The following is a 17,731-nucleotide window of genomic DNA, read 5'->3' on the forward strand; positions in this document are numbered from 1 at the left end:
GACGGATGCAGCAGAGGCTGCCTTTTTGGCTAATCTAAGCTTTTTAGGATGTGCTTTGTTCTAATGTTTAATGGAGAGCCACATTTCATTGGGCTACCATGTTCTCCAGTAGTTGTCAGCTTAATTTCAGTACCTTGCCACTGGAAAAAGCTAAAACTAGTTGGGGAAAAACTACACCGTGTATCATGTCTGGTGCTTAGCATTGGAAATGCTCTAACCTTGCAGGAGAGGGAATTGGTACATAGCGGAACATGTGTGCCACAGCTGTGACAGCAGCTGGTGACCTTGGAAAGTCAACCTAAAATGGTGGCTGGCCATCTACTGGTAACAAACTGTTGATGAATAGTTTAAGAAACGCTCATGAACCCCGGAAAAGAGCACGTATTAGTACTGAAGTGAAAAGGCTTCAGTTCATGGTATTATTACTTACTACTTGATGAAATGTTGCCTTGCTCTGTTTTGGATGGAAGCCTTTCTACTATTGTTCTAATAGCACAGAGAAAAGTTCTCCCCTGCTCCCTAAGCTTTGTTTTCAGCATACAGTGTCTGATACAGCTTCCTCTACAGCCTTAAAAAATAAAAAAGCCTCAGTCATAGGCTGGCCTTTTTGCCCAGTATGATTATGTCCCTTCATCTGTATTGGCAGCTCTTCCTGCTGCAATATCATTCTTCACAGCTTTCATTTTCTAAACCTAATTTTAAAGGAAATTCTAGCTCTTGCGACTAAGCTTTGTCCAAAACATCCCAGGCTGTGCTGTCCTAGTGTTTTGCCTATCCACTATAAGTCCTCTGCTTTCTTTCAAAATAAAGCCTCTAGGGATGTAGGGTATAAGCTGTTACATACGAAGAAGAAAGAACGAACAGTGGCAAAATATATTATTCTTTTTCCTGAAGAAGTTTAAGGTCTTGTGGTGCTGCAGAAGAAGATCTTCGCTTCTCTTCTTCACTTCATTTCTCATGCTCTTGGCAACAGTTTTAGATTGGAAGAACTGACACTAAGCAAATGCACTGGTTTAGCTCCTGGAGGGGCAGGGGAGAACAATTTTGTGTTTTTTTGCATTAAATTCTAAAAGTAACTCTGGGATATAGTATGTATGTGACCGTAACTTTTCTCTTGCCTGTATTTCATAAAGATCTATGGTTGTATGTAAAATAGTCCTAACTGCTCTTGTAAATATGTGCACGTTTCTAATGTGACTTGGTCTTCAAACAAAACAGGCAGGTGAACTACTGTGGAAACCTCTTCTGTTTTGCCTCATTTTAAACTGCACAATTCTTTGAATATAGTTCAAGAAGCATTCATGTCTGTTGCATGTAATATTTAATTAAACTTTTTATTAAAACTTACTGAAGTATGGGTTGCCTGTATATGGAAAATGTTGCCAGCCTCCTGGGATTTGGCCAGACGTCCTACACTGTCGAGCACTTGCATTTCTGCTGCTTTTTGTACACAGCCTTAAGATACGGAGTAACCAGGGAAAGGTCACAGGCATAGCACACCACTTCCCCCGATGAAGACCGTTCCAAGGAATTAAATAATTCCACGCTGTGTTAACAGCTATACTAATCAAAGGCAGCTATTCAGGGCATTAAACTAGAACTGTAATTCCTCTTGACTAGATATAGCTCACTTCAGAATTCAGTAGTTGCTGAGGCTGTTTTGTTAAGAAAACTATGCATCATACACCTGGGACCTGGGTGTTCTGTGCTGCAGCTGGGTGCTACCAAAGCATTTCACTTACGGAGACTTCTTATTTTAACCTACACACAGTAAGTTTATAAAATATACATAGAAACAGGACCAGAGTGGGGGGGAGGGAGGGATTATCTACAAAAATAAGTTCAGTAATAACAAACCAGATTATTTATTATACATTACTGAAGGAGAGATGACTAACGAGCAGCTCTCTTCTTTCTCCTCCTTTTGTTAAATGCTTTCTTACTTGTATTTTCTTGTTTCAAGGTGGTCTGTGTTCTGTGAGCAAACAACATTTTTAATCAAATAAATGTATTGTTTTATTTCCAAGGAACACGGGTTGATCATCTGTAACTGGGCAACCACTCACCATGCTCAGTGCAAAGTTCAAACACTTCCTCGAAAACGTTCTAAATACAACAGTGAAGGTTTAGGCTAGAGTAGAGATACAGCAGTAAAACTAACTTCTCTGAGATACAATTTAAAGTTAGCTGTAGTATAGCCTGTAAAGTCTCTACAGCATCTGTAAGGAGCATCTGATTGAGATCCACGTATACTCTCTCATTCCCTTTGGAGGGATTAACACCAGTCAAGTCTCTGTAACTACCTCAGACAGCTGCAGGTCAGCTGGGTGACTGGCCTCCAAGAGGGGAACAAACTAGCCCTGATTTAAAGCTCCTCTGCTATATAATCCCCTCGAACAACGGAGACCTTTCTTGGCCTTGCTAAAGTTCTCAGCACAGATTGTCATCGTTCTGTTGTTGGGTATTCCTTACCAGCTCCTTCCCCCTCTTAATTTCACCTGACGGTTACCTTGTTTTGTTTGGTATTTCCTGCGGTTCCAGGATGACAACTTCTTCCTCTTCACTGTCAGACAGCACAATAGGTTCATCTGGAAGGAAAAAAAAAAACTGATCAGTTTCTGTAACAAGTCCTGTAACTAATAATCACAGCATTTTAAAAAAGATACTGAAAGGGGAAAAGCAGGCTCACAATTGCTAGTGCTTAACCTGACAGTCTTGCTATAGTAGAAAAAACAAGTTTTCTTTTGAAGAAAACAAGACCTGTCCAGGTGAAGTCAAAGTAGCCAATGAGTATAACTCTCACACAGAGCTACAATAGGGACATCTTGCACTTTTTAATTCTAGACTATTAACAAAGTGGTGTAAGTGTATGCAGTATTGAGACAAACGAATACTCACCCTTAGCTTTGCTTATTGTACTTGTGTCCTCTGTTTCCATTCTCTGGCATTCAAAAGCGGCAGCATCAATTTCACCCTCCTCTTCCACTGCCTCTTCCCTCTCCGATTCTTCAAGGTCTCCCCAGGAGTTCTCTATTCCTTCCCCAATTTGGGCTGTCCCAGGAGTGTGCAATATTGGTGTGGCAAAACTGCAGTAGTTAAGAAAAATTTTGGAGATACTAAGAATTAAGTTACCTAAAAGCCGTTAGAACCAAAACCAATACAATGTTGATATTCCCTCTGACGGCTATATGGCTACCCTGAGCTGGGAGAAACCTTGGGTGTTTAGCTGCTAGTGGGACTAACGCGGGGAGGGGGAAGCCTGCTCTTTTCCTGGACAAGAAACAGAAAACATACACTTCTGAAGGAGGGTCAGCTTTAGTTATGATTTCTTCTGCTTGTTCTTCCACGTTGTTGGTGTCTACAGCAGCACTTTCCATTTTGAAGGCAGTGATCTTTTGATTTGGTATAGATTCTGCAAAGCCGAACTTCCCGCCTTCTTTCCTAGTCAATAACGACAGACATTATTTCAAGGTTATTTCACATTTATAAATGTTTTCTCTCAAAGTTCAAATATAAAAATACTTGCTCTTTAAAACAACTACAAAGAAAAACAATTTGTTGTTCATGTTACAAGTTAGCATCAATTTTTAGCGTATTTCTTAAATGCTCGTCTCCATCCCTTCCCAAAGCACTCACCTAACTTTCTGGTCGTTCTCCAAGGCTTTCTGAATTAGTTCTGTTATTTCAGCAACCTTAACAGCTGTTATTTTACTGCATCTCAGAACCTGTTTGTTACATACACAACAACAATTTACAGTCATGAAAGCACGGTATTTTTAACTAGAGCTGTAGGACAGATCACAGGAGTAACACTTAAAATATGGTATCTAAGTAAAAGGGACCGGATACACGATGAGGTGATCCAACAGGTTAATATAACAACCTCTAGCTGTGGAAGAAGACGCAGTCTGAATTTGTTTACAGCCTCCAACAGCCAAATCACAGGGAAAAAAACGCCTATCTGACCAAACAATGGTCCTTTTCTACATCTGTTCTTCAGCATAGATGCACAGTAGCACACTCTTCCACTGGGTCTAAAAATACTTGATGTTTTCCAGTGAAATCTGACAGCTGTTTCCTTAGCTTCAAAATATTAAGGATATTACAATATCAAGATTACAACCCAGGAAGCAGTTTACACCTGAGACAAAGACCGGTCAAGGAAAAGGTTTACCTGATCCTTTAGTAGCATAATCCCTCCACTGGACTGGATGGTACAAATTTCACGATGTTTATTCATTGCAATTACAAGGAGGCCGTCCATTACACGTTCTTCTCGTTCGCTTGGATCCACCAACAAATATGTCCTAGAATCAAAGTTTTAAATATAACGCAACAATATAAGTTTGAAGCTGAGTTTGACTCCCCCAAGACAGTTTTCTTATCACCTGTGAAAGCAGCTGGCTACCAGCACCACACAGTACACATACGTATGTCTGTGGCTCCTCACTTCTGATAAAATGCTTTAAGAAATCTGTCTGTCAACATGAGTTGCTTTTTTTTCTACAAATCTCTATGTTTAAAGTTAATTCTGCAGAACTGACAATAAGTTGTTTCTGTCAAAAAAAAGACTTAAGAAAAAAAACCACCTTACCCCTGCTGGAAGAAGGCAAAACTGACGCAAATAGGCATGTGGTGGATACTCAAGGGGACAGGATCACGCTCCTCAGGAGAATACTTGGAAAAGAATTAGCCCAGAAGACAATTATTTACAAAATTCATTTGGTTTTAAAATGATGTATCGCACAAGAGGTATTTAAAGAAGTAACAAGCAAGAAAAAAGGCAAACATTCATCATCTAAATATTAACAATCTTACTGCTCTTCTTGTGTAATCCTGTTTACTACCTACATATGCAAATTCAGCACATTCATCACTCTTATACAACATATGGTTGAAACATAGCTCGTCCGTTAAAACAGTCTGTAAAATACCTATCTTTTTACAATTAATGTTCCCATAAATTGAAGTTGATATAGCTTTACACTCAGCGGGCTTGCTTACTACCCTTTTACATTTTGAATAGGAACACATGCACCCCCAAACTCTACGTATCTTGGAATTCATCTGCTTATATCAACAATTAATTCCTTCCTTTCAGACAGAAAGGAACAGCTACCCGAGATACTATACTGGGATCCAGTATGACTTACCACTGTCACTTCCTCTCCTTGCACAGAGACATCTGGTCTGCGAAAATGACACAGGGCTACTATTGCTGCTATGCTAGCAGCATCAATAATGTTACCGTCGTGATTTAACAGGTGCAGGTCCACACGGATTTGCCAAACCTGAGAAAAACCAAACGTAACTGCTTTGTAATGAGTAAACGTGATTCCAGAGAAGCTATTGCTTTTCAAGACACTTTCAGTTTTTGAATCATAAAAAGGACCAACATATATTCTTTGGTTATTTCCTTAAGAAATTAGCATGAAAAATCTTGGTATACGCAAGACACCCAGTGTGCTAGATTTAAAACCTGGTTAATTTGACAAGATACACAATAGTTAAGTATGACTTAAAATTTGTTTTGCAAAGAAATATTCAAGTGTGCAGGATTCCAATTATTTCAAAAATTCTGTATAGATCTGCAAGTCAAGAATACCTATAGTCAGATGGATCCTTACATTAACCTGAAGTCTTAATTTCTAGTTTTCAAAACAAAACAGACCACCTGAAAAACTGACTATACGTACCCTTTAGTTTAAAACCATTTGAAGTTGATAGTTTTTCATACCTTTTCACCAGCAACAACGCAGAGAGATTCAGTATCTATACATTTGGAATTTCTCAGGCATCGCTCTATTAATCTGTTCAGTTTCACCAGTAACTCAGACTGCCTGTTAAAACAAAATTAACCCAAACTGAATATAATTATTCTGCACACTTACACGCTTCAGAACAGTGGCCCTTTTATAAGTCTTTTTAAGAAAGATACGTACCTGCCAGGCTCAAAACCAGGCGCAGCCATGGGTGACAGCTCAAGGTTAAAGAACAGTATCCCTTCTGTAGCCCGATTTGGCTTTGGGGGCACAAGTTCACATGATACTTGGCCAAGAACCCTGCGGAGGGCAACAAACCACTAAGCTACAGAATTTGGCAGGAGAAAAACCTACCACTAGAAACAAAATATGTACATTTGGGCTTTTATTTTGTATTTCTCAGTCAAGTCAACATGTTTAAGTTATAGTCAACAATGCAGAGAACTAACTGCTGAGATCAGCACTTTCTCCTAAATTTCAGAATTAAAACTGGACATAAACGCTGGGGAATCAGTAACTGAACATTTATGTAAGTGCATGTATTTCACTTCTCCACATACACAGGAGGGCGTTTGATACATGGAAGGCAATAAAACATAACAGAAGATTGCTGGATAAAGGGATACAAAGTTAGACTTGTTATCCATCCGTATTATATAAATTATTTGTAATCTATGGTCTGCACCCAAACACAGTGTCCCCACCGCCCCACCCCCGCGGCCCCCACTTCCCCACGGTGCCCCTCTCGGAGAGCCGTGCCGGCCGCAGCCACCTGGTCCTGCCCAGCTCCACCACGCAGCAGCCGCGGTCGGGCCCGAAGGAGATGCGCACGTTCCGGTAGTCGTAGCACTGCCGCCCGTCCAGCCGCTGTGGGGAACGGACACACACAGAGAGACACACAGACGGACAGGGGGTCACACACACAGACAGACAGACATGGGGGGGCCGGTTACCGCGGGGGCGGCCGGCCCCGGGGCGGTGTGAAGGGGCAGGGGCGGGGGCGGGGGGGGTGAGGGCAGGCGGCCCCGCACCTTGCCCTCCCGCACGGCGCGCAGCAAGAAGCGCCGCTCGCAGTTGGACAGCGGCGGCTCCCTCATGGCGGAGCGGCCGTTGAGTCGCGAGGCGCGGCCGTTGAGTCGCGAGGCCCGGCCGTTGGTGGCGCAGCGCCTTGGCGTCATCAGCGCGCGGCGACCGTTAGGGGGAGGGCAGGAGGGCGGGCTACAACCGCCTCGCGCCCCCTAGGGGCCAGCGGCTGCCCCTCCCGCCCGCGCCTCAGGCGGGGCTGTGGTACGGTTATGGCCGCCGTTTGGGCTGCCCTCAGGGTTTACCTTCGCCCATCGTCTGAAGAACACCCTTTCCTGTCGTTCTGAAATGCGGCCCGCAAGTGAAAACTCGAGGCTTCATAAGAGGCTTTTATGCTTAGTTTGAGCTGGAACAAGAAATTACTGTGTTTTCCCACCAACATTACTAAAACACAATCAGTCTTTTCTCACACAGAATTGTTGAAATATCTTAATTATGCTTTCTTTTTAAACCTTCTTGACACACAAAGTTCTAGACAAACTAAAAAGTGAGGCACACTTCAGAAACTTCAAGTTTGTGTGAGTGAAGACAAGTGCTGTCAGATTCTCCATGCTAGTTTTATATTTTCATTAGCAATAACTTCAAAAATATTTAGTCTAAGAGAATACGGACGTGAGATTATACATACTGCCTTGCTCTGTGGACAAAAATAAGCAAGTATTTTTTCTAAATGGTACCATATATGAAGCAACACTAAGGAACAAAATGATTTAACACTGGCAACTTTTCCTGTAGCCACAAACACAGTAACATTTGGAGCAACATTCTCTCTCATTGCTGCTATATGGACGATCAGATATTTTCCTTGGAGTCTGAATAGCAGGCCTTTGGTAGAAAATTCTGCTTGTACTTTTTTTATTGCTTAAATTTAGTGATGGTATTCATTAGTGAAGTCTTGGGTTTAAATTCTGCCAGTTTTGCAATCACTGAGGGAGAACACTGCACTAGGACCAAGTTTGCTCCATATTCATAGCCCTAAACCCTGCTGTGCTTTGGCTGAAACAACTTTTTACATGAAAAGGAAACGTTATGTACAATGACTTGCAATCCCTTAAGACTTGATAAGACGGAAATTATTTTCTAAGAGTTAATTTTAATAGAGTTCATTTTGACTTGTGTACAGTTGGGAAACTCATATACAAGTAGAGTTTCTAAATCACTGAAGATAAGTATATTTGGAGTAATTTCATTTATAATTAGCAGGAAGATGCAATGTGTAAAATAAAGCTTGGTAAACGCTGATGGTCAAACTTTGGTAAATATATAAGTTGAAAAACCAGAAAGAGAGTCTTCTTAAAGAAGTGAGATGCAACTGTAAGCTTTGCATTTCAAATGTCTAATTTAAACTTTTTGCCTAGTGTATTACTGTAAATCCTTTTGTATCACACCCATACTTTTCCTTTGTTTTACCGAAGCGTTTGTAATGCTTTCACAGAAGTTCACTACAAATTTCACTTCAGTTGTATTGAAGAAGTATTTCATTTGCATGTTCAAGAAAAAAAAAAAAATATATATATATATATAAAGCCTTGAAAAGAAATCATTGTGAGAATTATATTTTTTTCCACTAGAGGGACACATGCATTCAGTTAGAGGGGTGTATGAGAATACATGGTTCTGTGTTATCATACTTGGAGCTGAACTGAAGCAGTTGGAACGTGTACGTGCACTTTAAAACAATATCCTTTAAGTCATGTCCTCCCCATACACATACACACACACTTTGATATAGGTTTTTTTTCCCAAAGTGGTTGAGGCTGAAAGTCTCAAGCTTTTCCTCATACGTCCAATGCTCCAAACCATTAATCATCTTCATGATGTAAAGGAGTACAGATGCAGTCACAAAAGTGCAAACAAATAAGATAGGAAAGTGGAGTTACTGTTTTTTTGTTTGTTTGTTTTTACTATTAGTATTTTTATTAGTACTTATTATAATTAATATTGCATAGAAGTGTTTCTTAATTTGTGATGAGTGCTCTTCAGGCTGAAATGCTTGAATTGGCTTATCTTACCAAACTGAACCATGAGGGAAAATCACATTTGAGGACTGAAGGAAAAAAAAAGAAACTGCATCAGAATCTCAGCATCTTGACTGCAAGCCTCCAGCAACCACGCTTTATGGCCTTATAAAAATAGATAAATAATTGATCTCTTTTCATGGTAACCTTAACTGTAATGTGCCCCATGCTACTTAGCTGCAGGTCCTGCTCTCCACAGTGTCTCCAATACACATTTACATGTGTGCGCAGAGTGATGTATAAAGTATTCAGCATATAAAATTGCTTGGGAAGAAAGGCTTCACATAGATTAAATAATATCATTTATCATTTGATTTTATAAAAGCTTCTGAGACCTTGAAACACATCATCTCCACTTGAATGGGAGGGTAGGTAACCACTGTGAGCAGAGCAGCCTGCAGAAATAGGACTGGAACAGTAGATAGCCTGCTGAGCGGCTCGGTGCAGGGAGGCACTGAGTATTCTGGCCCTGATCCAAAGAAGCACTTAAACAAGCTCTCTATCTGAAGCACAGCTGTAAGCGCGTTTGTTCCTTATTTCTTAGAGGGAAGGTGTGTGTCACAGCTTGTGCATGAAACATCAAACATCTTCACCGTTCAAATGGATTTCCATTTCTGGGTATGAATTTTAGGGCACAGCTGTGGAGGCAATGCCTTCCCATCCGCTGGTGTGGTCACAGGGCAGAAACGTGAATGGCGGTTCAGCTCCTCTGTTGTATCTGATCGCCTGTCTTTCCAAATGAAGGTTGATGCTGCTGGTAGCCCCATGTCCTTTTGCTTAGAGCGGAGGAAAGGCCACCTCTTGTGTAAAGAGTGCCTGTCCCACCTTCCAGAGCTCTTCTTAGAAGCTTCTACTGCCCCAGTGTCCAACTTCACAATGAAAGACCCGTACCGTTTTGTTTAATCAATGAAAAGCCAATGGCTTTAAAAGATTTGTCAGATGACTCCTCTTGGGATGATGTAAACAAATAAACCGTGGGGTGAGAGAAACACAAGATACAATCATAAGTAGTAAATTATTCCTGAGTTTGCAAAGCAACAAAAGTGACCTGTACTGCATACAGCTGGGTATGCTCTCCTAGGAGGAGGCTACATCTCCTTTCAATAGTGTTTTGGTTACGTGGCTAATGGTTCAAAAAAAAAGCAATTTGGATTATCTAAGTGACTTTTGTAGCTGCTAATGTGAGACAAGTAGTTATTAGAAAGAGCATGATGGATGTGAACTTAAAACCAGACCTGGAAACTGTACACACTTGCTGCTGTTTCTCCTGTATGTGATTAGCAGCAGAGATTTTCAGCAGTGCCAGGAGAGGAGGTGGAAAGGAGTCAGAGAATTGTATTTCTAAAGGTCGGCAGAGCCTGCGAGCTGCACTGTAACTGGTCGTGTGTGTGCGCCTTGTTAATATTTATGCTGCATTAAGGAAACGTTGAAGCAACTCTTTGTCTTAACTAATGGCAATGAAGCATTCAGAGGTACCCATTCTTTTGCAAAAGACCAGCTGTCTTTGCTAGAACAGGTTTTACTGGTGCCTTGATTGATTGCTGAAGGCAAATTTAGCTATTCTGCTAAGCTTTGCTAAGCACATACTTTTCCTCTTTGTTTTTTTCTTTCTTTGGGGTGACTGATGTACTCAAGTCAGTCCTTTCCACATGATACAATCGCCATGATACAATTGCCACGTTAACACCGGACATGGGATGAAAACTCAATATTTTCCTGCCAAAACTGAGAAATGCCTCCTGAAGCCCAGCTCAGACTTGCTGCCTTGCTCTTCAGCTCCAGACACTCCGAGAGGAATCGGCCTCCTTCTGCCTCAACGCCCTCGTGTCTGGCAGGGGGACCCCAAGCCAGCGCACAAGATGCTGCCTGGCAGGGAGACGTGAAGGGGCTTGTTAAGACATGGCCTAGCACTTCTTCGGGACTTCTGGGGCCTGCCCAGGGGCTTTGTGCCCAGCTGTGGGCACAGCTCAGCACCCTGCTGCCTCTCAGTGAGGTGCCCTCTTGCTCTCTCTTTGCTCCCTAGTTTGAGAGTAAGTCTTGACGGCCTTTTCATAATCCCCCAATGAAATGATCTCGCCAAGAGTAATTTATGGTAATTTGTCTGTAGCTGAAAGACTGGGTAATTTGGGTAATTTGTCTGTAGCTGACTTTGTAACTGACTTCCTAAAGTCTGCGTTAGCTGTCCTGTCTGCGTCTATTGCCCTGGCCAAATGTGAAATCACTGAAAACTCTTCAGCTCTCAGAGCACTGGATATTTAGCAGAAGAATTAGAGGTCCTCAATAAATTATTGCCCAAAGAGTAAGCATGGAGAAAAGATGATTTATCAGTGATCTACACCTGTCCTATATTCAGATAATTCATTCCAACTCAGCTGAATTCAATCACCTCGCACAAGGCTAAAGCTGGGAGGGAAAGGTGCTGCCTCTGACCTGTGTGTGTGTTGCTGAGGGTGGTGGTTGGCCAAACCTCACCACCCCAATCCCTCACTTGGGAAACTGAGGCATAACCTGCCTCTGAGCATGCGGAAAGTCAGGGTTATTAGTAGGGGTACAGCGTGACCCTGTGGTAGGGGCTACCCACTGTGGGCTCAAAGTTTGTGATTTGGCCGTCAGGTCTGGAAGACACAGTGTTTTCTTCCTGTGTCCTGTTGCTGCTTGAACGCCAGGTGAAACTGCGTAGGGGGTAAGGAGTGCTCACCCCAACACAGGTTTGTCTTGCCACGTGGGTGGCTGGTTACTGGGAAAGGAGTCGAGGAGACTCTGCTTGATGAGCCTTAGCTCATGCTGGTAGCACTAAATCCCCAGATAAATTCATTTTTGACCTCCCCTTTTCGCTGCCAGCTCTGTAATAATGTCAGGCTCCAGGGAAAACCTGACAGCTATGATGCTTTAGAAGGTAAAGGCTTCAAGCATAAGCAAATACCCATGTCAGAGGCAGAGCCACCTGATGCGAGAAGACATGTAACAACCTAATCTGCTTGCTTGTCTTAGCCTGCAGCTCTGCAAAATGAAGTATTGCTTGGGAGCTTCTGTAGGAAATATTTCAGCTTTTAAAATAAACAAATAATTCTGTAACTGCAATGTTAATTTAAGGAGAAATTACGTTCAAATTAGTTTTTTTTTTTTTCTAAAATCTGGTATCTTCAACTTAGCCCAGTTCTTTGAGCATATTCTGTGCATGGTCTGGTTTCTCACCGACCATTTGAAAGCCGTTTTGCTTGATGCCTTTATGAAATATTAATTTAAAAAGCTTTGCTTGACTGAAATCTGCCTCGACTATGCAGACACGGACTACTTGAAATGCCAGGGGGTACTGAAACTGTATCCATTGCTAGTGAGGTGGAAGAAACCAAATGCTTTTATGAACTATGATGGATTCAGTTGCAATCTATACTGGAGTAACCAGCCTTATCTACAGGCTTTACTGTTTTCTCCTTATTTGTTCATCATTTTCCACACTACTGTAGGATTTGCTAGTGTGTAGCTTCTCTGGCATGAAATCCAATTCCTCAATGTGTATCACATGAGCCAAACTTACGTGCAAAGTCTTGCCTAGGACTGTTGACAAATAATCCAAAAACTCAGGACTTTTTTTTTTCTTCTCTCTCTATTTACTCTACTGCATTTTTTTTCCCCCTCTATTTACTCTACTTCATTTGGATCAGGCCCACTTCCAGCTCAGAAGCCAGCTTTCCTGATTCAAATGCAAACTCTTGGCATGAGGTGATCTGTCGGAGCATTTGACTTAGTGATTACTGTCAGGAACCTGCTCGGTTGCATACTGAAAAGGTAGCGGGGGACCTGCTGCCAGGGGGCTCCTGGAATAAGGTTTTACCATGTGTCAGGATTTTGGAGGACTCATGTATCATCCCTGTCATTCCTCTGCTTCATCGCAGACTTTATACCTGCTCAGGGGAGAGCTCAGACCCTCTCCTCTGCAGTTTCAATCCCAGGGCATTGCCACTAGATGTCCCATTTTCTACATGGTCAATGCTGCTTTAAAAATCACTGGTGTTATTTTGTTTGGAGTATGGGAAGGGGTGTCAGTATATCAGCATTTACATTATTCATATTTTCGCTTCCTCTTTGATGATTACTGTAGGTATTTTTGAACAAAAGCGTTGCTAAGAGTGGTTTAATGTTGTTTAACTACACTTCCTACAGGGGCCGGGACTGGGAACGTGGGTCTGACACAAACTGCCGGCATCCTTCTGTCACTGTATTCAGCAGGGTGACTCGTGATAACTTGTTCTGGAATTACTGTATAGCAGTGCTGCTGTGCTGGGATATACATTTGAATGAAATCCTCGTACAAAAGCCAAACTCCTGGCTCTGCAGCTACAACCAACGACAGGTGGTATTCAGCATAAACTAAACTTTGTGGGTTCCTTTGAATTTAAAGCAAAAACCAAAGCAATAATTTTGAGGCAAAGCTATGCGTAAATTCTGCTGTGAGCTGCACTGTGTGTGGGTCTGAGCAGGGGGTGGGTCTGAGCCTCCGTGCAGAGGTATGGGAATTGGGCTGCAAAATATAACCAGTGCACACCCCGATGGTGACATTCACTGCTTCCCCAGTGCAGATTACACGCACTAGGGCTCCAAAACCAGGTGGACACAGCCAATATGGATTCTGGCCTCTGGATCCCAAAGGTCTGCTTCATGGTTTTCTTGCCATCACCCCTGGAAGTTTGCCCTGAGCCCCCCTGCAGTGTGCACGGGAGCTCTCTGCGGCTGCGACCCACAGAGCTGCAATGGGGTGCTTGCCATTGATGGCTGCACAGATATCTGCGTGTCTGCTGGCTTCCTCCTGTGGTGAGAGGCACAGCGGCCGCTCTCCCTTTCCGGGACGTACCCTGCTGTGCTCACTCTCTCTTATATCCTGCCTCTTAAAGCAGCAGTTCAGAAAGGTGAAGGAGTGCTTGCAAGTGGGAAAGGGAAGTCCTAATTAGCCATAAATATCTATTTATTTTGGCTGAAGGAAAAAAGGTAATTTATGGTTGCAGCTGTCTTCAGCAAGTAATATCATACCAGGAAGCAAAAGAGTTTGGTATTAAATGAGTAAAATACATCTGTTCCTGTTCAGTAGTCTGGATGCAAAGTTTAGATGTGCTGGTTCACCCAGTCCCATCGCACAAATGTGAAATCACCACCTTTTCCCAAGGCAAACAGTGTAACTTTCCCAGGTATATAGATGCTATAATGTCTCGCTAGAGAAAATCAGGGACACTGCCATTCAGGTTCATTTAATTACTGCAGTCATTTCTGATAATATCTAATATGCATCTCTAGCTGTATGCGGGCTCTCCTTAATGCCTGATTCTAGATAGTGCTCAGCACTTACAGCTCCTGCTCGTATTAGTTTTATTAGACAGTTGGAAGGGTTGTGCCCTAATGCTTTTTTTTTTTTGATGAAGTTTTTGCTACTGTCAGTTTTCTTATGAACTAAGTTTTGACTTTTTTCATGGCAACTGTCTGAGGGCCTGACCTCTGTTTATTTTTACTAATAACTCACTCCTTAGGTAGTGCCTTGAAGCCAGTGACATAAGTGACACTTCAGTGGCACGTATCATTGTGTTGAGCATTTTATAAAATGAATTCAGATGATTCTTCATTAACAGCTGCCCCTGATTTCTCACTGACACCTCATAGATGAAGTTTCTGCAAAACACATGGAACAACAGCAAACGCTTTTCAAAAGGCCTATTTGGTGTTTGAAGGACAAAACTGGGACCTGTTACACTGCCTGCTACGTACATGTGGAAGAGAAAGTTCTTGCTCCTGAAGTTGTTGGTATGAAAAGCAGAAATAAAAGGGTTAAAACTAGGATAAAATGTACAGAGGAATGCTTTATATATGTTCCTAATGACAGGAGATAACTGAAGTGTACAGGCAGGAATGAGAGAGCTAGTGAAATTACAGAAGGAATAAAAAGGTGGGATTGTCACAATTTATCACCAGACTGCCTGGGGTTAGCTTTGATAGCTGTTCTTCCCCTTGGCTGTTTAGCAAATGAGAGCTAGAAAATGATGACTGTTAGAGCAGCAAACTTCTAATTCTGCCTTGAGCAGAGGTTGACGACCTTCCTGGAAGAGCAGACAGTGGACCAAATAAACATCAGGGACAGCCAGGATACCAGCACACAGTTTGTATGCTGTATGACTGCTCCGTGGGAAAATGTCTCACGCTTCTGCAAGTCTGCTGTTGGACAGCCTGATGCTGCAGATCCTGCCTCTGTCAGTGGGCTGGAGGGCTTTAAAAGGGTTGGAGGGATCAGAAATTCCTCCCTTTTTCCCCGGTTTTTCTCTGGTCGCACCAGTGCAGAGCTGAGAGGTGTGCAGTTTATATAGGAGCAAGATCTGACATGTATCAGTCCTGGAAGAAGAGACGTGAAGCCTTTATGGTAGCCTAGTAATGGATCTTGAAAAGGACTCTTACTTCATTCCTCTACTCTGGAAAAAAAAAATTACAAAAAGCTGTCAATATGATCAAGGAAAATCAGATTTTCCCTTAATTGCTGTTATGTGAATAATAGCTACATATCAGTTCTTACAGCAGGGTGGGGAGAACTGCTTTGAAATGACCAGAATTGCAGCTTGCATCAGGATGCAACTTATTACTATGTTCCCATCTCTATTTTACTTAAAGCTTTGCTGTGATTATTGCTACTGGGAGTTGGTGGTGTGCTACTGTAATTAGCTTATGCTTGAAAATTCAAATGAAGATGAAAACGCTACCAAAAGCCTCCAAGATGCAGAGGCAATGAGGGTTTTTAGAGCAATATTAACACAGGCATTACTCCCAAACCAGTATTTTATTTTCAGGCAAACAAGTAGTTTAGGAAGAACAAAAATATTCTGTCTTACAGTCAGCTGTTAAAAACACAATGGGGTCAAGAAGTTTAAACTGCTGCCTCTGTTGACTACACATAGAATTTACCAGAAGTCCATTGCATTTGCCAACTTGCTTTGATAAAACTTGGGCCCCTTGAATCCCTGAACCATATTATCACCTGGAAATCTCACTTTCCATTAAAATGAACAAAGCCCCCAAATACCCAGAAGTTTTGGCTATGGATTTGCGGCGTGATCCAGGTAACTATGAAAGAAGCACATATCACACCACTAGAAACCCAGTGCTGGTTTTGGATTGCAGGGTCAATGATCCGTGGAGGGAAAATCCTTGTGCCTGGCAACGGTCAAGCTGGCAACAGGAGAATGCTAAGAAGTGCTGTGTGAAAGTCTTTTAAATTCCTCTTGAGGAGAGTCTTGGCTTTGGGCTATGGCAGGCCCTTCAACCCTGTATGAGAGTGAGCAAGAGAAGGTTTATGGACTCTCATCCTGTACAAGGCTACACCTAAATCCTCACATTTGTGTGCCTTTGTCCATGCATAAGCCTTTGAAAGCCTTGCTCGTCTTTTAAAGTTCCAAAATTGAGTAAAAAGGGTGGTTTTAATATAGAGTGTCTGTGAGCACAGTGGTGATGACTTATCAAGAGCAATTGAGAGATAACATCTATGTGCTGACAGTTTAGGTAGATTTATCCTAGTTCAGATGTCAAAACATATGCAGGAAAAGGACTTTGGAGGTCTCGAGTTAATTGCTGGAGTTGTTCCTTCTGTTTACGGGAGCTGGGGGATTTATAAGAACTTCTGGAAAGAAAGAAGTAAATTAAGATCAAGGGAAATGATGTAAGCTCTTTAAGACACTAGTGCCTCCTGATAAAACCGTGGGGTTATTTAGGTGGTGGTGTTGATTGCACACAGACTGAAAATGAAGCACTCTATTATATGGGTTTCTGATGAATGGTGGCTTGGAATATTGAGGTCAACATGTTTTAGAAATGTAATGAAAGGCTGAAGAGAAAACAAGTCAATGTAGGCTTTGTTTGGTTTTGCCTCCAGATTTATTTCCTCATAATTAAAGTAAAATGTTCGTGGGCCTGATTCTGCTCTTGCTTATGGGAGTCAGTTTGTGCTGTTTCAGGTGAGAACGGCCATGCAGAGATGGGAGCGTGCTTCTTCTCCTGACACCTTTAGAATAATTTATGGCTTCTTTTTCTTTGCCAGTGAATATGTAAACCAAGGAGGCAGCTTTCAGTGGCAGAGGCCCTTCAGCAGTGTAAAGAAAGAAAGAACAGATCAGTGCAAGTCAGTAGCTCGTGACTTGAAACCTGGCTTCAGTTACCAGTAACCGGCTGTGACCTTGGTGAAACCACTGAGCGTGAGCTTACCTTTATTCTCCATTTGAAAATGAGGATAGCAGTGCTGCTGTACCTCAAGACTTTCATGGGGATGCTAGGTAGGTCCCTAGACAAAAACGAGGTCTCATTACAGGACCTCACCTAGAACTGTTTGTGGAAAAAAAAAATGCAAAGGGCAAATTTACTTAGTGATGTTATGCCAGTTCATTTCAGCTAAATTGACTCTCATTTCTCTCCTCCATAGAGAGAGAGACGTGCACTCAAGGCTGATTTTTTTCTTCTCTCATCTTTTTTTCACATTTCCATTAAGCTAAACCTCCACCAAACAGAACTGAATGTTTTTCTCTCTGCTTCTCTTTCCTAAGTATAATTAATGGCCTAATTGGTTAAGGGAAATAGGTTTCTGATCTTGCACTGGTTAATCCTGATATTTACTTAGTGCTATCTCAAAGGTTTGTAGGTACTTTAAATTCTTTACACAGTGCTAGAACTTCCTCCTTGGGAACAAAAGCAGTGTTCTGCTATTATTGATGGGATGTCCCCTCATACACGCTCTGTGTGTGTGTATGTCACAAAGTTATCTGCTCCTGATAAAAACTGCAGTGCAGATCAGCCAGAAATCCAGAAATATAACCAAAGCGCCTGCCTCCTTTTGTCTCTGTTCACCCT

The 17,731-nt window shown here is 42.1% G+C and overlaps 1 protein-coding gene across 1 annotated transcript; it reads right to left on the reverse strand.

Moving 5' to 3' along the window:
• Window positions 1–1,304: 1,304 nt before the first annotated feature.
• Window positions 1,305–6,952, reverse strand: EXOSC9 (exosome component 9). The gene is made up of 12 exons (XM_035551450.2): window positions 6,794–6,952; window positions 6,535–6,629; window positions 5,943–6,062; window positions 5,738–5,840; window positions 5,154–5,291; window positions 4,595–4,677; window positions 4,175–4,307; window positions 3,637–3,725; window positions 3,295–3,441; window positions 2,899–3,086; window positions 2,510–2,588; window positions 1,305–1,975 (listed from the first exon to the last, which is right to left on the reverse strand). The coding sequence occupies exons 1-12, from the start codon at window positions 6,938–6,940 to the stop codon at window positions 1,894–1,896; spliced, it is 1,404 nt and encodes a 467-aa protein (XP_035407343.1). The 5' UTR covers window positions 6,941–6,952; the 3' UTR covers window positions 1,305–1,893.
• Window positions 6,953–17,731: the final 10,779 nt, after the last annotated feature.

The sequence above is a fragment of the Cygnus atratus genome, chromosome 4 (assembly GCF_013377495.2).
Source record: "Cygnus atratus isolate AKBS03 ecotype Queensland, Australia chromosome 4, CAtr_DNAZoo_HiC_assembly, whole genome shotgun sequence".
NCBI classification, from domain to species: Eukaryota; Metazoa; Chordata; class Aves; order Anseriformes; family Anatidae; genus Cygnus; species Cygnus atratus.

Excerpts from the sequence above, each read along its gene's own strand:
- EXOSC9 (XM_035551450.2), bottom strand. The coding sequence starts at position 6,940 with ATGACGCCAAGGCGCTGCGCCACCAACGGCCGGGCCTCGCGACTCAAC. Across the intron at positions 5,841-5,942 it reads CCTGGTTTTGAGCCTGGCAG|GCAGTCTGAGTTACTGGTGA; the intron begins GTACGTATCTTT and ends TTGTTTTAACAG. Across the intron at positions 4,308-4,594 it reads TTTGCCTTCTTCCAGCAGGG|GACATATTTGTTGGTGGATC; the intron begins GTAAGGTGGTTT and ends CTTTGATTCTAG.